Source organism: Pygocentrus nattereri, chromosome 4, assembly GCF_015220715.1.
Source record: "Pygocentrus nattereri isolate fPygNat1 chromosome 4, fPygNat1.pri, whole genome shotgun sequence".
Lineage (NCBI taxonomy): Eukaryota > Metazoa > Chordata > Actinopteri > Characiformes > Serrasalmidae > Pygocentrus > Pygocentrus nattereri.
This window is the reverse complement of record NC_051214.1, coordinates 40,160,120-40,182,740: the sequence shown is the minus strand read 5'-3', so window position 1 is coordinate 40,182,740 and position 22,621 is coordinate 40,160,120. Positions and strand designations below refer to the sequence as shown.

Below are 22,621 nucleotides of genomic sequence, written 5' to 3'. Positions count from 1 at the left end.
TGTAGAACTGTAAATAGTTATTGTTACAATGTCAAGCTTGTAACAATGGAAGGACCCTTTTTGGTTCTAAATTAGAACAATTTTCAAAAATCGTTTTAAATTGTAGTTTTAGAAGATGCATTGACTTTTGTTTGTTACTTGAGATTTCTTAATAGCCTTTTTGCTAAAATATTGCTTTAGCTTAACCTTTTAATATTAGAATCTTCAGTCAAACCATATTATTCATTAATAATTCATTTGTGCTCAGAATGACCATATAAAGCCTCACCATAGTCAAAAGCAGGCCAAGATATCCAGCAGGATTTTTGTGCCTTAAATATTTTTTAATGAAACACACCTTCTTACCATTTTAAGTCACAATTGGGAGTCTGTTTGTCATTGGGGTCCTTATTACTCATAAAAATTCATACAATTCACAAAATTCCAGTTTTTGCTCCAAATGCTTTGACCAGCTGGTAAAAAATACGAGGTAGCTCAAATATTTGCAAACGAATGTTTACCTTGTATTGAGTTTATAAGGGGTGGACAGTTCATTCATGAATAATGTTTTTAAATGCTATATCCTGTGTTGTATTTGTGCGCAGGAGTTAGAGGGCAGTACAGAAGGCTGGACAGATGATGTGGCAGGCCTGTGTGTGCTTAGAGACTCCCTCTCCAGCAACCTGAGCTCTGATGACCTTACAGTGCTGCAGGAAAGACTAGAACTGCTGCAGAGACAGTGGGAGGAGACCTGCCATCAGGTATACACACACACACACACACACACACACACACAACCACATACATAAACTCAAGAGAAAAATCTGCATCTGAGCAGAGATAGCAGGAGGTAGGTGCACTGAATCCACTAGGTGTGGGAATCTATAGGGACCTCATGATTAGTTTCAATTATGATTCAGAGGGTTGTGAAGCGATTATACGATTATCGATGCATCTTGATGCATCTTTTTTACTGTCTACTGTCTCAGGACTTTTACAGCAAAGTATTTGTAATGATCCATAATGAATTTACTTCCAGTATCTTTTATTAATAAAACAAACGGAAGTGATGTGAAGTGAACTTGAAGGCACTCATTCACTGCTATTGCTTGGAGCACATGAGACGCTGCTGCCACTCCTCTGCGATAAAATGCACTGTTACAATGAAATAAGATCCTGTGGCATATTTGTATCCAATATGGTTTGAACTCCCTTCCCAAGGGAGGGGTGTTTAGGACAAGGGAAAGATGTAAAATTATAGAAATAATAACATGATTATACCTGATTCCTTCATACTTGACAATTCTTCATGTCTGAAGACACCATTTTCTTTGAAATCTAGAGCTTCCATATTTCCATTTCACCAAGGTGCATCAATATTTGTAGAGGTATGCCCCGATAAACAAATGCATATATTCTCTCGAACACAAACACACACACACACACACACAGTGACACAAGTGCTTATTCAGCCCAGAACAGTTCTAACATGTTTATATCACAGTTGTCATAGCACATTCTATCCAGCTGTCTGCCATACAGCACCTGTTTTTGTTGCAGGGTTTAACGAGTCAGAGAACAGACAGCAGTATAAATGTTCATTTAGCTTTGAGGAATTATTTTTGAGTTGTCCATTTCCAAAGATATTAGAGAGACCCAGCATTAGTATGGAAAGGTATACTACAGATATCAAGTTGACAGGTATCTGCTGGGAGTCTTTCTGTAAAAGCTGAGGTGTTTGTATGGTACAGCTGAGACAACTTAAACCCTGGTTTTGTGTCCTAGAAACAGGGATAGCCTAAACAAAACAGGACGGTGCTCATCGGGCTACCTCTCAGAATCACTATCACCTGCCTTTTTTCCTTTCCTTCCTCTCTTTTCTTTTTTCGTCAATCAACTGTCCTCTGTTCTTTTTGCAGTTTTTAATAAGGTTCTGTCTGTTCTCCACACACTGCTGAATTAGCTTCTCCTTTGTGTTTGTCTATGTATTTGTGTTTTGTGTAGCTGGCTCTGCGTAGGCAGCAGGTGACTGAGAAGCTAAACGAATGGGCCGTGTTCAATGAGAAGAACAAGGAGCTGTGCGAGTGGCTTACACACATGGAGAGCAAAGTCTCTCAAAATGGAGACATCACCATTGAGGAAATGATCGAAAAACTCAGAAAGGTGAACCATTACTTTTATACAAACCCCACACCACTGTTGTTCTTTTAGGATCACTAGAGTCTGACCAGACTGGCAGTTCTTCATTTTGTGTTTTTTACTTTACTACTTATTTGTAGTTTCTATTTTTTTATTCAGCCTAGCAGTTATTCACAGTAAAACATGTTTTACTGATTTCATATTTTTAGAATATTTCTCAGAATACCCTATCAGTTCTTCAGCAGTTTGACATAACTAAATATCTAACTATTAAAATGATAGTTTGGCATAAAACGTAATGTACACAATTTACTCTGACCCCAAATGTAGTTAATCAGGCAAGAAATGTTCACTGTCCAAGTGCCTGTTTAGTTTTGCAGCAGACCTAGTGTAGCTAACATGCAGTGGAAACTTATGTACAGTGATTAACTTTGAGCAAACTATCATCACAAACTTGCCTCAGATTGTTTTGAATTGTTTTGAAAAGTCTCAAATAAACTATTTGTGTTTTCTAACACTGTAGTCCCTGAAAGTGGACAAATGTTTGTTGTGTACCATAATATAGCACTGCAAACCATCTTGAAGCCTGAGTTGTGTTTTGTTTTTATTTTTTTTTCTATCAAAATGGACAAAATGACAGACTGTTTTTAACTACACAACGTATTTTTTCAAGGATGTTGACAGTGTATGGGGTAAAAAGAAAATAGTGTAAATTGTTTAGTTCAGCCAAAAAAAAAATTTTTAAGTTGTGGTCCTGCATGTGTGTGTGTGAACCAGGACTATCAGGAGGAAATCTCTGTGGCAGAGGAGAACAAGCAACAGCTAGAGCAGATGGGGGAGAGACTGGCACGGGCCAGTCATGAGAGCAAGGCAGCAGAGATCCAGTACAAACTCAGCAAAGTCAATGAGCGATGGCAGCACCTACTTGACCTCATCGCAGCGAGGTGAGTCCAGTGCCTGATGGAGTCGCAACTGGAAAGCTTTATTTGTTAAAACATTAAAGTGTTATTGGATGATGGAGTGCTCAAAAGTGTAGACTGAACTATGACACATCAAGAATTTGATTTGGCCACATGGTGCTTTGATTTGTTGAATGAACTCCCACATGCTTCACCCCACCAGACTGAAATCCTGTAATGGGGGGAAAAAAGGGAAGTGTGTCAATTTATTTGAAAGCTGAGCCTTCGTCCTTTATGCGTCATGAGATTAACTTACCTGTTGTAAAAATTAAATATTGTTAGATGTTGTCAGTATAATCCAAAATATTAAAATTTTTTGCATGGGCAACCTCTGCTCACTGTAGAAGTCATAACCTGATCTCTAGACCTGCTTGATTTTTAAAGAAAAGAAACAATATCGCATGCAAAACTAATGTTCAGGTTTATGAGAAGCCATTTGTCTCCATCCTCCTAAAATAGTTTGCAGGGTGAATCAAATGATGTTAAAATGTGGACCATGGAGGAGTGGGCAGAATCCTTACGGTCATCCAGACCGTAGGAGGCACAGAAGCCTTTCTCATACAGATGACTGAATATCTCTTAAAAGTTTAAAGGTCTGGTACAGAACTTATTAAACCATGCAATGTAGTGATTGTGGTGCAGACAGCCTTACACAGGGTAAATGAGTCAAGCAAAAGGAAATGGCTATAATGCTGCCATCCACAGTGCTGTATATCCATAATGCTGCTATTGTCTCTCACAGTGTTCTTAGATGCAGCACACAGGCTTTGAAGATACGCAGATCACAATAAAAATCAAAATTGAAGTCTAAAATATACATTCATTTGAATACTCTGAATGGTAGCTCAAATTCTTGTTTTTGCATTTATGATTTTGTTTAAGATGATGGTATATACAGATTGGGAATAGTGATTAACTGACCATTTTGGACTTGGGTTATTTTATATCCTAAATGTTCAAAAGTTTCTGAACACCCTTTCTAATGAGTGAATTTATCTATTTTAAGGTACATTGTTGACATAGACTTTCAGTTGCACATACACAGCTAGTCTGATCTCTGTAGAAAAGTATTGCCAATAGAAAGGAACACACTGGAAGAACTATGCCCAATGGCAAGCAATTATTAGAGGGATATAAAGCCCCCTAGTATTGAGCTGTGGAGCACTGAAACTGCACTCTCTGAAGTCACTGAAATCAAATTTGAAGTCTAAAATATACATTCATTTGAATACTCTGAATGGTAGCTCAAAATGGCGGCACGGTGGCGTGGTGGGTAGCGCTGTCGCCTCACAGCAAGGAGGGCCTGGGTTCGATTCCCCGGCTGGGCGACCGGGGTCCTCTCTGTGTGGAGTTTGCATGTTCTCCCCGTGTCTGCGTGGGTTTTCTCCGGTTTCCTCCCACAGTCCAAAAGACATGCAGTCAGGCCAATTGTGTAAAATGATCAAATTGTAAGTCGCTCTGGATAAGAGCGTCAGCCAAATGCTGTTAATGTAATGTAATCAGAACTAATCATTCAATAGCAGCACGTGACCTCACTAATGCTCATGTTTTTTAACGCAATAAAAATTTGGCAGCAATGTTCCAACACCTAGTATAATGCCTTCCCGGAAGAGTGAAGGCTGTTACTGCAGCAAATATATTTATACTCTTAATGTCAAAAGAAACTTTAGATGAGCAGACATTTACAGACTTATAGTGCAGTCAGCTAAAAAAGAATCTGATGTAGTGCTTAAGAGAGTTTTGCTTTAGTTGTTTAAATAACAGAAAAAATTCTTTTGAAAAATGTTAAAGCTGATACAAAGTGCACAAAGAAAAGGGACCTAATATGTCCACCACACACAAACATACTGTACATAGAATAACCTACACACACTCTCACATACATACATACATACATACATACATACATACACACACACACACACACACACACACACACACACACGCACACTGATGTTACAGTTCTCCTGCCAGCATGTGCTAATGACTGTAGTTTTATTTTAGCTGCAGCAGGACTTGTCACTCTCAGTCACAGATTACTGCTACATGCCTTCTCAAGAGCAGTTGTCTCTCACATACCACACATACACACACACAAACACACATGCACAGTAGTAGAGGGTAGAGAAAGTCAGGACGAGCCACCATTCAGACGAAAGAGAAGTTGAAGACGGTTGGAAAGTTTTGTTTTTCTCGCCCATTTGGTTGGGAGCAGCAAGACCTATCCCCATGGTGCTGGATTTGGGCTCTGATAGTATGGCAAAATGCCCAAGCCAAGAGTCGGACCTGCCAGAATGCGACTGCGACGTGACTAGGCAGGACTTTTCTTATACTTTTATAACTTTAATTGCATAGTTATGCTTATTGCATATTTACAGTGGAGAGGATTTTATGATTTGTGGCTTGTTCAGCTTTCTCTTTGGTTTTGCAAATTACTTGTGTTGATTTTCTGTGTGGCTCTAGGTCCTGTTATAGATTTTCTGATGAACCCTTAACTGCAGAAATGTAGGTTTATTTAACAACTTATGTCCATATACGTCAGTGCACGTTGGACTTTTAAGAAAGATCAACTTTGTGTGGAAATAGCCACATGTTCTTTATTTAGCTCTCTCTAGCTGCTGTTGCAGTTGGTTCAGTATACCGTTGGGCAATCCTTTAGGAATGGGGCTTTGACCAGAGCCACAGTCCCTGTGTTATTTTTCTGTTCTTGCCAAGGCCACATGAGGGTACTTTATCTTTACATGACAAACCGTTATCTTGTTTTTTCCTGCCACCATTGACATGAAATGCTACAAGTTACAACCTGGCCTTTTCTGCACAACATGAAATCTTGAATCTTTGTATTGCAGCTGTATAAAGATGGAAATTTAATATGAGGTGTATTATCTGATTTATCAAACTAAAATTTTTATGGTGGTATGAATAAGTAAAAATCTGAATTTTGACCGCACATGCAGCTGTAAACTTGGGACCACAGTTCTTCGCTGGTCTGCTGAAGTAGTTTCACATACCGTGTTACCACAAAAGTTATTTTTTGGTAAAGGTTTTTTGTTAGTAATATCAAGCAGGTATGTCGCAAATGTACACCTTAGTAAAGCAGCCATTCGTTACAAAGGACAGAAAGTTAAAAAGAGGAAGTGACAATGCTGACAAAATAAGACATCAGAATATATAGTCATTGTGCAATTTGCATTTTCAGTTTAATTGTATGTGTATTTATTTTTCCCTTAGCAACTCCCTGTAGACTACACAATTATATTTCTTCATAAAATCAGAAAACATGAACACGCCGTTCTCAGAGAAATCACGAAGAATATTTACTCCTTTTGATTTGCTATTCTTTTCAAAGCACCATCAGTTGTTTTTTAGTAATCTAAAACCTATACTTCTGAAAACCTGAAATATTTTCAAAATGTAATCTTTGAACAAATAAGGATCCACTGAACAATTCAATGTCCAAATATTAACATGCAGCATTAGACCAAAGTGCAGTACTGAGGAATACAGGTAGACAATTCAGTGGTTCCTAACCTCACTTTAGCCCTGCTTGAATGTGGTGAAAGTAGTGAAACATTAAACAGACGTTCAAAAGATTGGAATCATCATTCTTAATCATATAAAATCGATTTGTTGAAGTTACACATGCTAAGTTATTCTATTATGATGATTCTGAACATCATCTCAGTTTTAACTAATATGTAGGAAGCTGTAAAAAAAACATTAACATCCAGAACTTCTTGTGTTTGAAGTGGTGATCAAATTTTGAGGCAGATAACTTATTAAGTGATTACTGCAAGAAGATAATTACAGTATATTATTTGTCATTTAATAACTGCTTGGGGTTTCTGAAGACTTGAAATATTACATTACAAAATCTTACAATACCTTCTGCTGTCTAGCTTGTATTTCAATCTACATGTTATTATTGAATGAGATAGCAACAACTAGGAATATGACGAGTGGTTCCAAACCTTTAAACAGTAGTGTATACTGTTGATCATGGAGAACATCATATGATGGACAGTACCTGACTGCTCTGTGTCTGTGATATATATATATATATATATATATATATATATATATATATATATATATATATATATATATATATATATATATATATATATATGTCAGTATCTCTCTTTCTCTCTCTGTAGGGTGAAGAAGCTGAGGGAGACTCTGGTGGCTGTGCAGCAGTTGGATAAGAACATGAGCACTCTGCGCTCATGGCTGGCTCACATTGAAACAGAGCTCTCCCGGCCCATAGTGTATGAGACGTGCGACGCAAATGAGATCCAGAAGAAACTAAACCAGCAGCAGGTAATACACACATAAACACCCACACACAAATGAATAGTCCCCATAGCAGTTGCTGTACATACTCAGTGCTCAAGCAGGAACCCTGTATCCACACATTACTTCCTATTGTTCCGTTGCCATGGATACAGGAAATGCACAGTGGCACCTTCTCTGTGTAATATATCTTAGTGATATGAGATGAGAGATGAAAGCTTGATGTGGAGCTGCAGACAGAGCTGAGGAGTCTAGCTTATCCACTGACCTACTTACTGCTCCAGCAGAATTTTTATCTTAGCATCACCCATGTGTCACACTCAGTCTGCACGTGTCCTGTGCAGAGCATGAAACCATAACATAGACACAGGCAACTATTAACACCTTTAATTTCAAGGGGATGGTCTTATACAGTCAATTGTTTGGATGCTCTTGAATACTTGACATTTTGATCTAACGGCTTATGAAATGTGATGAATTCAAATGTGTTTGGAAAACAAAACTTTATAGTGAAGTCAGTACCTGTTTATGAAATTGGTGAAATTTCAGTTTAGTGCAATAGACGTTTAACCATAATCTGTATTTCTTCCTATGTTTGATATGTATGCCTGCTACAAAGTCCATCTAAATACCCATACTTGACAGAAATTGATAGAATTTATAATGATTATTTTGTGAGATTTCATTTCTTTTGTTGTCTTCACTATTATTCTGAAAGTTGAAAATATCAAAAGCAATAACAACAAAGAAAATTTGTTATTTATTCTAGGTAGTGTTAAAAAATTCTGTGATATTTTTGTTTGTGGTTGTAGATGACACAGGCTGTAGTGCTCAGAAACACTTGTGAAAGTAGTAGTGTGAAAACTGTGGGAGTATCAGTGATAAATCAGTGAGTAAATGTTTGTGTTTCCCTGCAGGATTTGCAGAGGGACATTGAGAAGCACAGCACAGCCGTAGCGTCTGTGCTGAACCTGTGTGAGGTGCTTCTGCATGACTGCGATGCCTGCGCCACAGAGACGGAATGCGACTCCATCCAGCAGGCCACGCGTGGCCTGGACCGCCGCTGGAGGAACATCTGTGCTGTGGCCATGGAACGGAGGCTCAAGTGAGTGATCAAGCAGTTCTTTGCCAAATATTATAATATTGTCACGCTAATGTAAAAATAAAGAAAGGTTTGGTGTAGTCTTTTTTATTGTGCATGTTCCACTACTACGTAAATATTGGTCACATTAATGTATTTTTAAAAGTTAACAAAATAAAGCTAACAAAATATTCAAATTGCGGTTTCTTTATGTATTAAAACATTCCTGAAGAATCATAATTTAATAGTGGTTTTAAAACAATAATTTGTGTGAAGAATTGAGGAAACGTGGAGACTGTGGCAGAAGTTTCTGGATGATTATTCACGCTTCGAGGACTGGCTGAAAGCATCTGAAAGGACAGCAGCTCTGCCCAACTCTTCAGGCGTTCTGTACACTGTTGCCAAGGAGGAGCTCAAGAAGTTTGAGGTAAAAAGCTGAGAAAACGAGGGCAGTGCGTTTCAGATGAAATTAAATTAAATGTAGAAAGAGTATGGAGATAATGGTCACATGTAGATACATGGTACCTTTTTTTCTGAGGTATATTAATGAATTACATTTTTGAAACAGCCATAGCATAAAGACCAAAGTGAATATTCTTCATTGAGTTAATGAATACAGATGACAGACATCAGAAAAACACCAATTTATTTTTTTCATTCTACCAGCATAAAGTCAGTTGTGCTTCACTGGGTGAAGCAGTTTTGTTGCTAGTTCTGCCAGCTGAGTTGGTTTGCTTCAGGTCTGTGCTAAACAAATTTCAATTTGAGTCATGAAACTGTAGTGAATATATAAAATTCTAACATGGCTTCAAAATGAGTGTGCATTTCTGTAGCATGAGAGATCAAGTAACAGCCTCTAGACAGATTCTCTTGCTCAGTGTCAGGTGACGGCCATTTGCACATTCACATTCCACTCAGCAGACACTGAGTCAGTGGGGTCAGTCCTGCATGTGCTACACTGCGTCCACCAACAGTCCACCAACACCAGCACTCTCTCCACACATGTTGAACTCACTCAGCAAAGTTTCAGCTTATGTGCACTTGTGGTAGCTAGTCAGTAGACAGACCTTTCCTAAGTATTATAGAGTGTTCAGTAAATATATTTTACAGCTGCTCAGACAGACAAACTTAGCATATTGAATCAGATGTGTTTGAGCAGGAAAATCACCAGTCTGTGCTAGACCCTGACCCTGAAGGATTGAAACTGTTCACCTACACTATATTTCCAAAAGTATTCACTCAGCCATCCAAATCATTGAATTCAGGTATTCCAATCACTTCCATGGCCATAGGTGTATAAAACCTAGCTTCTAGCATGCAGACTGCTTCTACAACATTTGTGAAAGAATGGGTTGCTCTTAGGGCGGCACGGTGGCGTGGTGGGTAGCGCTGTCGCTTCACAGCGAGGAGGGCCTGGGTTCGATTCCCCGGCCGGGTGGCCAGGGTGTGGAGTTTGCATGTTCTCCCCGTGTCTGTGTGGGTTTCCTCCGGGTTCTCCGGTTTCCTCCCACAGTCCAAAGACATGCAGTCAGGCCGATTGGACATGCTAAATAACCCCTGGGTGTGAGTGTGTGAGTGACTGTGTCTGTCTGTCTGCCCTGCGATGGACTGGCGACCTGTCCAGGGTGTATCCTGCCTTCCGCCCGAAGACTGCTGGGATAGGCTCCAGCTTCCCCCCGCGACCCTGACGGAGAAGCGGCTTAGAAAATGGATGGATGGGTTGCTCTTAGGAGTTGAAGCTGTTATAGCTGCAAAGGGTGGGCTGGGCTGACATCATATTAAACCCTATAGTTTAAGAATGGGATGTCACTCAAGTTCATATGCATGTGACGGAAGATGAGCGAATACTTTTGGAAATACAGTGTATTTTACAGCATTCACACATAAATATACTTTATGCACACGTTCTGCTTATGACCATTCTTTAAATCTGTTATCATTTTTTCAACTCAATTTTTTTATTTAGTGGATCGAAAAAAAAACAAGAACTTTAAAACAAAAAGTTAATAATATGGTAACACAAAAGAAAGCATTAAAATTATACACACAAACACACACACACACTTTCTAAGCCGCTTATTCTCCTGGGTCGAGAGTGGAGCTGGAGCCTATCCCAGAAGTCATTGGGCAGAAGGCAGGAAACACCTGGATAGGTCACCAGTCCATCACATTACTAATAAAGTAATAGTAAAACACAGATGATACAAACGAAATAAGTAAAACAATTAATAAAACATATTTAAAATGAAAATGAAATTGAAAAAAGTCAAACTGAGTAAAAAATAATTGTTGTGTTTGTGTTGTGCCTTACAGGCATTTCAGAGGCAGGTACAGGAGTGTTTGACCCAGCTGGAGCTGATCAATAAGCAGTACCGGCGACTGGCCCGTGAGAACCGCACAGATTCTTCTTGCCGACTGCGGCAAATGGTACATGATGGAAATCGACGCTGGGACACGCTGCAGAGGAGGGTCGCTGCCATCCTGCGTAGGCTGAAGGTAACTTCAGACACACACTTTCAAAGGAGAAGATCTGCCATTCAACAGATTTTTTTCCTGATGTTTTTTTCTTCGGGTTTCTAAGGATCTTTTTACACAATCTTCAGTACAGTAACTGACATATCCTCCATAAGTAGTGTAATATAATTGAAAGCTACACCGTGAAATACAGTGTGACTAATTAACCTGCTCCCTTGCAGCACTTCATTAGTCAGCGTGAGGAGTTCGAGACAGCCAGAGACAGCATTCTGGTGTGGCTGACTGAGATGGATCTGCAGCTCACCAACATAGAGCACTTCTCAGAGTGTGACGTCCAGGCCAAGATAAAACAGCTGAAGGTGAGGGAAGTGTTTGTGTGTCAGAAACTCATGTGGGTGAAAAATGTAGTGAATTTCTGCGCCCCCCCCATCCTCTCAATATTCAGATACTGTAAGTTGTACTCGCTACTGAAACGCGTGTTGAGTTGTATAATAGAATAGAATAGAATTCAGAACCATTAGCTAACTGTGCTTGCACACAGAGGAATTAGACCTCTGGATTTAACCCATCCGTGCAATGAAACACCCACGTACATGCACGCTACTGAACACACACACTAGGAGGCAGTGAGCATACTTGCCTGGAGCAGTGGGCAGCCCTATCCACAGCACCCGGGAAGCAATTGGGGGTTAGGTGCCTTGCTTAAGGGCACTTCAGTCACGTACTGTCGGCTGAGGGGATCTAACAGGTGACCTTCCAGTAAGAAGGCTGGTTCCCTAACCTCCAGCCCGTGACTGCCCCCCTCCAGCCCATCACTGCCCCGACATACAGCTTGCACGATCTCCATAGAAAAGCACTGCTAGTAGGATGGGTTTCTCTGGAGCAGCTGCCCATGAGCTTAAGGTCACCATGCCCAACGTCAAGCGTTGACTAGAGGTGTATAAAGCACCCCCAGCAAGGGGCTGTGAAGAGGTGGAACTGTGTCCTCTGGAGTAATGGAGCTTCATCCAAAGCCTTTGGGATGAGTTAAGAGTGTTCTTCAAGAATTCTCCGTATACTACACACACATGCTAAAAGTGGGCTAGACTCTCAAATGATGTAATTGAGTTAAATGCTGGCAAAGATAGTGTAAACCTGCACCTGAGGATGGTCCTTTGTTGTTCATTTCTAAGTAAATGCTTTAAGATAATTGATTGAGTGTGTGGTTTGATGTGTGCCAGGCGTTCCAGCAGGAGATTGAGCTGAACACTGGGAAGATTGGCAGTGTGTTCAGTCAGGGCGAGGCTCTAATGGAGAAGAGTGAGCCTCTAGACGCTGCAGTTATCGAAGAGGAGCTGGACGAGTTGCAGAGGTACTGCAGGGAGGTCTTTGGCCGTGTGGAGCGCTACTACAGAAAACTCACACGCCTGCCGGTGAGACACATAAGCATATGCACATGCACATTTATTCCTACACATCTCCCTCATAGCTATAGTAAAGCACACATAGTCACTTGTTTTTACAGTCCCATCACGCAGCTGTTCAAGGTTTTAGTAAATGAGTATGTTAAAGCTGTTTAGATTTTGTCATTTTTTTTCTTTGACAAAACTGCAGAGCTAATTGAGCATCTGACAAAAAATTGGCTAGTACCTTAGGAGTAATGGCAAAGCTCATGTATTGTCCCCTGTTGTAATGTCACTACTCATTCCAACCCTTTCAGGTGTTTAAACCACCTTAGAAGATTTTTCAACATGTGCTTTTAACAATAGTCTTTAAAAGAAAACTTTCTAATTATTATGTAGGCAAAAAGCTGGGACGTATTTCACAAAGCAAGATTTGTTGGTTAGCCTGATAACAGCTTGCCAAAAAAAACAAGCCTTCTAAGGAAAATTCTCATTGGAGAATCCTCAACTTGTGCTATCCAGTTTACTGAAAAGTCCTACTTTGTGAAATACACACCAAGGACAGCGCTTTTACACTCATACCTCTGTTTCTTCTCTTCATTCTCAGTTGCTTGATGATGAATGTGATGGTTCAGATCGGGAGTTTGACTTAGAGGGCTCAGGTGACTTTTCTGACCTCCAATGGGAAGAGAGCAACTCTTTGCCACGCACCAACAGCAGGCCACCATCAGTTACTACAGCGCCCCCACGTGCCAATGGCTCAGGCCGGGACACTCCTGCCAGCGTGGACTCAATTCCCCTGGAATGGGACCATGACTATGATCTTGAGCCTATGAGTCATACCATCTCATCAGAAAAGAGGGTGCGAGATGGAGAGGAGGATGAAGATATTCTGTGCAGTGCCACTGCAGCTCTCACAGGTGTGTGTGCGTGTGGATGCAAATAGACTTTCTAACTGGTACGAGTGAGATTGACTGCGGCTGTGTGTGTCTTGCATGCAGTTACTTATTCAGTTAGTGTAATTTAATATACATACACGTTCTGTCTTCAGCAGGTCTTCTAAGTAAATTGTCGATGTGTTTTGTTGTGTATCTTTCTCCTGACAGACGTAGTGATTCCTGAGAGCCCTGAGGCTTATATAAAACTGACAGAAAACACACTGAGGTCTTCCTCTGGTAGGCACCTAGTCAGGGCATGCTAAATTAATGTTACTCACCACAGCATGCCAGACTGCACTGTTAATTATCACATCCCACAGGTTTAAAACTTTACATATGGAAAACAAGTTCTTGAGGAGATGCATGCAGCCTTTGCAGTAACATGGATGGTGCTGTTGCATGATATTGATATTCATTTATAGGCATGTAATACATTACACTTTCTTTGAGAGAGACTCTCAGGTTTTTTTTCAGGTTTGTCTCATCTGTTGATCTAATGGATGTCTATCATGACAACTATTAATGGCTTGTACTTTTCATAACCATTTTAATGTCTTTACATATTGCTTGCCTTTTTGTGTTACTGTGCTCTAATATCAAATGTTCAATGATTTGATATTTTTTTTTGTCCTCCACAAGTAACATCACAGATGAGGCCATCTGGTATCATAAAAAGTGTAATTCTGTCCAGTTCCAATAAAACGAAAGCAGAAATTTAACTGACAATGTGCTCCTCTCTTCCCCTTACAGGTGAAACAGCTCGTAATATACTTGAGCATAGCCACAACACCTCGTACATGGGATATGTAAGTACAGTTCCTACTGTAATGCTTAAGTCCAAGGCTAGTAGAATAAAATGTTTAAGCTAGCAGAGTGAACTGTTTAAATAAATATGACATCTCTAGGAAAACTATGATTACACCAAAATCTCCTTGATGTTGAATTAAGTCACTTGAAACGTCCTTGATGTTTGTTTCGTATAGGTTTATGACATTTCTTTGTGATCATATACACTTCTGCTGTGTAATAGACTAAAAAGTTTTTCAAACTTTTGTTGTTGTGTGGTGTGTGTAGATGCGATTGATGGGAGACTGTCGGGGCAGTATAGATGCTGTGAAAAGAGCAGAGGGAGAGCTGGAGGAGGAAGATGATGACCTGTCAGGACTTAGAAATCCTGAAAACACAGAGACACAAAACACAGGTTAGAGTCTAGTAACTGTCATACACATCACATAGACACAAAACACAGGTTAGAGTCTAGTAACTGTCATACACATCACATAGACACAAAACACAGGATAGAGTCTAGTACACATCTATACACCTGTGCACAGCACAGATACTCACAACACCAGTTAGAGTCTAGCCCATATCTGTGCTCAACACAGATACCCACAACACAGGGTAGGTGGGGTCTAATACACATCTATACAACACAAATGACCACAACAAAGTTTAGAGTCTAGTACATATCTACATGCAACACAAAGAAGAGTACACATACACCCAACACAGATACTCACAACACCAGTTAAATTCTAGCACACATCTGTGCTCAACACAGATACACACAACACATGTTAGACTGTAGTATATATCTATACACATCAGATACCCAGAGCACTGGGTAGACTATACACCTACAACGACCATAACACATGTACTCACAACATCAATTAGATGCTAGAACACATCTATGCACAACACATATAACCACAACACAGAGACTAGTACACATCTATATGCAACACAGATATACAAAACACAAGGTAGAGTGTAGTACCCATCAGTACACATCACAGATACCCAGAACACAGGTTAGAGTGTAGTACACATCAGTACACATCACAGATACCCAGAACACAGGTTAGAGCCTAGTACACATCAGTACACATCACAGATACCCAGAACACAGGTTAGGATCTATTACATATCTGTACACATCACAGATACCCAGAACACAGGTTAGAGTGTAGTACACATCACAGATATCCAGAGCACAGGTTAGGATCTATTACATATCTGTACACATCACAGATACCCAGAACACAGGTTAGAGTGTAGTACACATCACAGATATCCAGAACACAGGTTAGGATCTATTACATATCTGTACACATCAGATACCCAGAACACAGGTTAGAGTGTAGTACCCATCAGTACACATCACAGATACCCAGAACACAGGTTAGAGTGTAGTACCCATCAGTACACATCACAGATAACCAGAACACAGGTTAGAGTGTAGTACACATCACAGATATCCAGAACACAGGTTAGAGTGTAGTACCCATCAGTACACATCACAGATACCCAGAACACAGGTTAGAGCCTAGTACACATCAGTACACATCACAGATACCCAGAACACAGGTTAGAGTGTAGTACACATCAGTACACATCACAGATACCCAGAACACAGGTTAGAGCCTAGTACACATCTGTACCCTCTGTAATGAACAGAGACACCAGGCACACATCTTCATGCACCAAATATGATATATTCATTCTATATATTCAAATATCAGTCCAGTTTATTCAGACGTGTATAACTGATGATTCTTTGCACATCAAGCAGTTTTTGCATGGTGAAAATGTAACATTCACTACTTTGCATGTGAACTCACTTAACCACTGTTTGACATTGGCAAAGTAACAATCAACATGACAGATCTGGGTCCCAGCCACCCGTATTTTTTAAAAAATATCAAAGATTAATTAGTTTACTTTTTCAGGCATGCAAACATTTTGATCACCAAAATATCAGGAAAACTGTGATTTGTTGTGTCATGAGCTAAAGAGACTTTACCACTTGTATTGCAGGTGTGATTGAGCGCTGGGAGCTGATCCAGGCTCAGTCCCACAGCTCAGAGCACAATCCGAGAGAAAACCTGTTGCTAATACAACAGCTCACCTCTGACCTGGAGGCAATGGAGATGTGGCTTAGCCAGGCAGAGGCGGAGTTGGCTGAGCTGAGAGGGAAAAACCTAAGCACAGATATACTCACCATCGAGCAGAGGATCAGAAAATTAAAGGTATGCATTATAATTATTAGAATGTATACTGTGTGCTTGCTGTGTTTCACTGTGCACTGAAAGTGTTCTGTGCACACTGTACAGTGTGTAATATAATATGTAGTCACATGCCCTCTGTACACCATTCTGTTGGTAAGAGAGAAGATGTTTGCCTCTGATGTCAGCTTCCCACAAATAAACTAGTCTAAAAGCAGAACTGACCTACATAGAGACACCCCTATGAGTTCACTGGTCAACAAGGTTATTTCCACTCCTGCAATAAGACACTCTATTTCAGTTGAGCTCATATACTTTAGGAGCCCAAAGACATAAGAACATACACATCAGTGACTGACAATGGAGTCTGGTTCCTCTTTATACATAAACATAAACAGACACAATACACTTCCACTTAGAGGCTCTAAAGAGAGATTCTCAACCACAAACTGGACAATGGATTGTTTGATACTGGGCTGTAACAATGCATTAGAAAGCAGTGAGGAGTTGAAAGCTTATCTGCTGAACTCCACTATTTTATTATAATTAAAGTTATCATTATTATTCTTACCAATTTTTTTTTATTTTAAAAATGTTCAAGAACTACAGCATACATCTCAGTATGGCCTCGTGTGGTTGTATGTTGCTATTGCTGTTTTTCATTTGATGGCTAGTGTAAGTGAACAAATCAAAAATGAAGAAACTGATGACCTTAAACTTTTATTTGTGCTGCAAATGTAAAAAAAAAAACATTAAAAACAATAGCAAATGAGGCTACGATTTGGTCCAAGTACTTTATGAGAAACATTCTCCCACATTCTGCTCTTTGTTGTCAATAGGAGCTGCAGAAGGCCGTGGATGCCCACAAGTCCAAAGTCCTATCCATCAACTTGAGCAGCGTTGGGCTCCTTCAGTCTGACTCTGAGGAGAGCAGGAAGCTGAGAGAGAGGCTGAAGGAGATGAACTCGCGCTGGGATCGACTCGGCAAGTCACTGCAGCAGTGGAGAGGAGCACTGCAGGGAGCTCTTATGCAATGCCAGGTGTGAAAATACATACACACATTTTGTTTCTTTGACAGAAATGCCAGTCACTCATCCATATACCGCATACATTCGCACACATTTATTGTGTTCTTATGCTTTATAAATTATGCTCATTCCTGCAGGAGTTCCATGAGCTGAGTCATGGCCTTCTGCTCTGGCTTGAGAACATTGACCGCAGGAGGAATGAAATTATTCCTATCTCGGCAGGACTGGACTGTCAAACGCTCCGAGCCCATTACAGAGCACTTCAGGTACCTCCCTCGAATTCGTTTCGCTTATGAGTGGCAAAATATTCAGCACATCATAAAAACTCAAAATTGACCATTTTTTCCACTCGTATATTTGAATCTGAAATATGTTTAAATATATAGTAATGTGACTAGAGGAACTATTTACTCAGTAGTAAATAGTTGTTTTTATCCTCTTGAGAATTTTCTTTTTGATAGAATTGAATAATTGACTTGTTGTAACTGAGTCAAATTGCAATCACACAATACCCAGCATATTCAGGATGAGCAGTTTGGCCGGGTTCTCAAAGCAATAAAATAAACTTATTACAGAGCTCTGATTTAGCAGATAAGTAACATATTCCTTTGTGTGTCTGTGTGCAGCAAATCCAGCAGGAGCTCATGGATTCGGAGCAGAGGGTGAGCGTCCTGCAGGATCTTTCTGTGCAGCTGCTTGTTCAGGCGCAGGGCAGTGAGTGCCTGGAGGCGCAGGAGAGGGTGCATGTCATCGGGAACCGTCTTCGCCTGCTGCTCAAGGCCGTGGCCTCTGATCTGCAGCTGCTGGAGCGAGAACTCGAGGCCTTTGGAGACACACAGGTCAGTCCAAGACATCTCTGCTCTTAACAGGACTTTTATCTGAAATGGTGACATTTGAATTTAGTATAGTATGTTATTAGGGATTCACAAGAAATTCTGTATGACTGTGAAAACCCGTTATTTACACTTTATGGCTGATAACAATGGTCTTTATTCACCAACTATTCTTAAGAAATTTCTTAAGAATTTCTTAAAACCAACTTACGCGGTTTTCACTGAGATTCCGATGTTCTTATTTGGGATTTGTTTTTAAGGTAAGAACAGAATCTACTCACACTGGAGAGCTTAAAATTGTGAACAGTTCTGTGGTTTAAGAACATGTTAGGAATCTGATGTAGACTTTTCAGAAGACATTGCTGAATGAGGCCTATTGCAAGTAACTGAGTAACTTTTATCTTGTAAAATTTAAATAAGCTGATGAATCAGAACTTATTTAGGTTTTTATTATCAGGTCTTATTTAGGTCATTTTACAGCTATAGGTGAATGTAAGACTGAGAGTCTAGCCCAATTGTGAGGTGTCCCCATGTATCCCAGAGGTAAAAATAGGATGCTAAAATATTGATTGTAATTATGGCTGTAATTCCAAGATCTGACAGATAAACATAATTAAATGTCCTGTTTATTAGGAAGAAATGTTTGTATCCCTATTTATTATTGTTTCTGTTGATAAAGTATAAAATAAACAAGGAAATAAAGGAGCTTTTAACCATAGTTACTAGCTAATTTCTGGATGCATTTCTTGGGCAGGCAGCATAAACCTAGGAACTTAACTACAAAGTTGGTTTAATTCCTACTTTGGGCATAACTTGTCCAGTTTACTGAATTCCTACATGACCTGTGTGTACTGGGTTTTTGTTAATCTAGATGTAAGAGTCCATTTCTATTCTCACTCTAAACCTCCCTTCTTCCAGGACCTGTCTGTTTGGCCTGCTGTTAATGATGTCGATACATCAGGGTCTGCCAGTCCTGTGTCTGTGGTCAGTGTGCCTGTTCAGCATCAGTCGGTAATGAATCTCTTCTCCATCTAATTATATTGGTTGTGGCATGCAGTAGCCGTCTGCACCCTTCTGTGAACAGACTGTACCGCTAGACTGTAAAACCTGGGGGGAGTCTTTCTGGCATTTTTGACCAGGTGTCTCTTATGAATACGATCTCACCTGGTGAAATATGTAACCTTGTAATATGCAGGGGATATAACAAAGTGAAAAATTTATGAATAGGTCAAAGTTTAAGCTTGTGCGAGTTGCTATCTGCAGCATGGAAGTTTTGTATTTGTTTGTCCCTGAGAAACACTTTGGTTTGCATAACCTTTTTACTTGTGACCATCATATGATCACATGAAGAAATGAATGTACAAGAAATACTGGCTTTACACTTCAGACATACTCTAAATATTTTACAGTTACTGCATTTTGAGCAGTTTCTCACAGAAACGTCTGTTCTGGAAAGCCAGATTTCTTGCTTTGTGCTAAATCCTTTTGTCATCCTGCCTGGATTATTTTGCTTTCTCATTTTGCTTTCATTGTTATCAATGACTGATGGCCTGGCTATATGTCTCTGCTTGTGACCACAAGCTTTGTCTTTATTTGCTTGGACTGAAACATTCTTTCTTTCTTTTACCCCCTCCCTCCCTTTTGCTCATTGCACAACAGCTACGGGGCAAATGTATTGTGTCAGAAGCAGGATCCTCAGCCAGCGTTCCACGCCGCAGGTACCTCTCTACTGGACTCTAGAACGGTGGGGGGATGATGGAACTGACAATGGGACACCAGAGCCACTGAAACTGACGAGGAGACCTTTGTAGTTTCAGTGTAGTTTCTTTTACACTGAGAGCCAGAAAGGGAGTCATTCTAAAAGGAGTTTCAGGGCTCCTTTGTGTTCATCACAGTATAGTGTTCTCCTGTTCTGACATACCTGCTTTAGAACAAAACTAAATGGAAAAAGTAGCTCAGATTCTGTATGTCAGTGCAGGAAAGACACTGAGCAGCAGCTTTCCTACCTCTAGTGGCAAAACAAAGGGTTTTGAGAAAGTCAGGCAGAGGCATATTTATACCATCATCTCTCTGAAAGTCTCGAATCCACATGTAAAATTATGTCAGAACAGATCTTTAACCTTTAAACACTTTTTTCCCAGTTTTGTTCTGTTGCTTTCATTGTTTTTGCAGCTTTTGCAGGTTGTTCTGTGCAAACAATGTTTTGTGGCACGTCTTTTTTTCCCCCAACCACTTAGTAAAAATGAAACATTCCAAAGACTAGTTACACACAGAGCCTTTTACTGGCTTAAAAATGTTTTTGCAAAATATGCAGGAATTATTGTATAGCAGTTACTAAAGAGATGATCATGTGGCACATTGTATCAGACATTCTTTAATTAAAGATGAGTGTGGAGAGCTGGAAAGTGGGGGAGTTCGTGGGCCTCCCTACTGCAGTTTTAGGCGGAAGAACGCGATGTTCTTTTCACTTGTAGCTCTGGGGGAGAGCATTATTAGCATTCCGTAATCTGGCTGGAATTGGCCATGACATTGAACCTTCACATAGTGGACCAAATGCATCCCACTCATCTGCCTCCTTTCAGAGAGCAAAATTTAGACGCAGGTGATGGAATTCAAGTAACATTAATAAATGCTTGTAAAATGTAAACTTATCTTAAGTAAACTTAACTTAAGTTATCTTTTTTAGTTTGCTTGCTTTGATTTTTGTTAACCCCTTAAACTCTAAGGGTTCACCCACATGAATAAGCTGTAAGATTAACTGAATAATAATTCTGCTGCTTAAGGGGTTAATCATTGCAGTTTGTTCTTGACTGTGCTGTGATTTTGAGGGAATGGTCTCATGAGTATTATCTGCTCTTTCACTCAGGTCCCCCGGGGGTTCTGCTTGCGCTTCCTCTCGCTCTGGTACGCCCAGGCCTCGAGGTGGCGCTGCTGCGGGCCGCTGCCAGCCCTTCCTGCTGCGAGTGCTCAGAGCCGCTCTTCCACTGCAGCTCCTGCTCCTGCTCATTGTGGGCTTGGCCTGTCTGGTGCCCATGACTGAGGAGGACTACAGCTGCGCCCACGCCAACAACTTCGCCCGCTCGTTCCACCCCATGCTCCGTTACACCAATGGTCCTCCACCCATATGAGCTGCCTGTTTCATTAATATCAGACTTTCTTCAAGATCCAGCAAAGTATTGAACTGACAGCAATGACTGTTTGTTAGCCAAAGTTGATTTATTCTTGTACAGTTAAATACCGCTGCTATTTTGTTTTTATTTTTATGTATTATTTAAATTATGAATTTCAATCAAAATGTAATGAGGGTCTCCTAATGGCAGGTCTGACCCCTAGAAGAAGAATCAGTGAGGCCCGAATTATGTTTTCCCATCCCAAATGAATCAGGAGACAATGAAGAGTGAATCTGATGTAAGCTATAGCACTGACTTGAGCTCATTTCAAGGTACTGCACTTAAACCGTCCAACAAAATGGCCAATGTTATTTGCTTGGTCTAAGATAATTATTTTTTCATTTAAATGTTTTATTTAAGACAAAAACGCTATATATAAATGTCAAAGTGATTTTTGAGAAATATTTGTAAGGCTATTATACATGCAGTTATTTTATTTAATTTTTTTACCTTTATTTCAAGGCATGCGGTTAATGTGTTATGTTTTTGAAACACACCAAACAATCACAGAGTTACTGGTTTATGAAAGACTTTTTTTTTTTTTTTTTTTTTTTTTTTTTTTTTTTTTTTAGTTTTGGCAACTATGACTGACTTGGTAGCTCACTCGATTGTTAAAAATATGTATAAAATCGTCAGTGCTTATTTATGTATGTACAGTTTGCTAATGCTCACAGCAACAAATGTCTTTCCATTTAATATATACTAAATATTATTCTGGTTCAATCTTTTTTATGTTTGTGTGAACTAATGTTTATGAAGTAATGTTTGTTTACTGTCTTTATTTGGAGCCTGTAAAAATCCTTTTTTTGCCTAAATATGATCATTTCCATCACCATTCCTTTTTATAACATTATTATAAACATGTAGGCTGACTGACTATAAAAATGATCATTGATGACCACCAGGCCTTGACACTGATGAATGCAGTATACTCTTGTTTAAACATAATTCAGTGAGTGAATGAAAGAAAAATCAGCAAGCAGTTGTGCAGATCGAAGCCTCAACTATTAATGCCAGAAATTAAACACCAAAATGAAAATACAATTCATTTAAGGCAAAAATTCCTTCAGAATAGTTATTACAACCCTGAAAGAAGAGCAATATACACCTTACAAGCGTTTTCAGTTTCAGGTTTATACCCTTATCCTGACATGCTGGCATATTAGTGCAGCAATAAGAATAAAAAAAACTGGCACTGCAATAAAAGTATTACACTGTTAGTCACTACTTTTCTCTATGAATCTCGGCACAGTTGAAAGCTGTTGAAAGTCATGCTATAGCTGAGCCACAAAAAATGTAGAAATTAGCGGCATTTGTAAGACTGCAGCTCTGA

General features: G+C 39.8%; 1 protein-coding gene across 4 annotated transcripts in view; it reads left to right on the top strand.

Annotated features, from left to right (window-relative positions):
• syne1a (spectrin repeat containing, nuclear envelope 1a) overlaps positions 1 to 22,050 on the top strand; it is a 177,222-nt gene extending 155,172 nt beyond the window's left edge. For 3 of the 4 annotated variants that reach the window (XM_037537434.1, XM_037537437.1, XM_037537436.1), the window contains 20 exons: positions 585 to 740; positions 1,984 to 2,142; positions 2,896 to 3,062; positions 7,235 to 7,397; positions 8,288 to 8,475; positions 8,728 to 8,878; positions 10,765 to 10,947; positions 11,148 to 11,285; positions 12,147 to 12,338; positions 12,916 to 13,228; positions 13,415 to 13,483; positions 13,997 to 14,052; positions 14,321 to 14,447; positions 16,070 to 16,281; positions 17,097 to 17,297; positions 17,423 to 17,551; positions 17,912 to 18,124; positions 19,037 to 19,129; positions 19,778 to 19,836; positions 20,985 to 22,050. In XM_037537434.1, coding sequence (XP_037393331.1) covers positions 585 to 740; positions 1,984 to 2,142; positions 2,896 to 3,062; positions 7,235 to 7,397; positions 8,288 to 8,475; positions 8,728 to 8,878; positions 10,765 to 10,947; positions 11,148 to 11,285; positions 12,147 to 12,338; positions 12,916 to 13,228; positions 13,415 to 13,483; positions 13,997 to 14,052; positions 14,321 to 14,447; positions 16,070 to 16,281; positions 17,097 to 17,297; positions 17,423 to 17,551; positions 17,912 to 18,124; positions 19,037 to 19,129; positions 19,778 to 19,836; positions 20,985 to 21,246 — 3,231 coding nt within the window. In that variant the 3' untranslated portion in view covers positions 21,247 to 22,050. The remainder of the gene's footprint in view (positions 1 to 584; positions 741 to 1,983; positions 2,143 to 2,895; positions 3,063 to 7,234; positions 7,398 to 8,287; positions 8,476 to 8,727; positions 8,879 to 10,764; positions 10,948 to 11,147; positions 11,286 to 12,146; positions 12,339 to 12,915; positions 13,229 to 13,414; positions 13,484 to 13,996; positions 14,053 to 14,320; positions 14,448 to 16,069; positions 16,282 to 17,096; positions 17,298 to 17,422; positions 17,552 to 17,911; positions 18,125 to 19,036; positions 19,130 to 19,777; positions 19,837 to 20,984) is intronic. The other variant, XM_037537435.1, reaches the window with a different exon arrangement.
• The last annotated feature ends 571 nt before the right edge of the window (positions 22,051 to 22,621 follow it).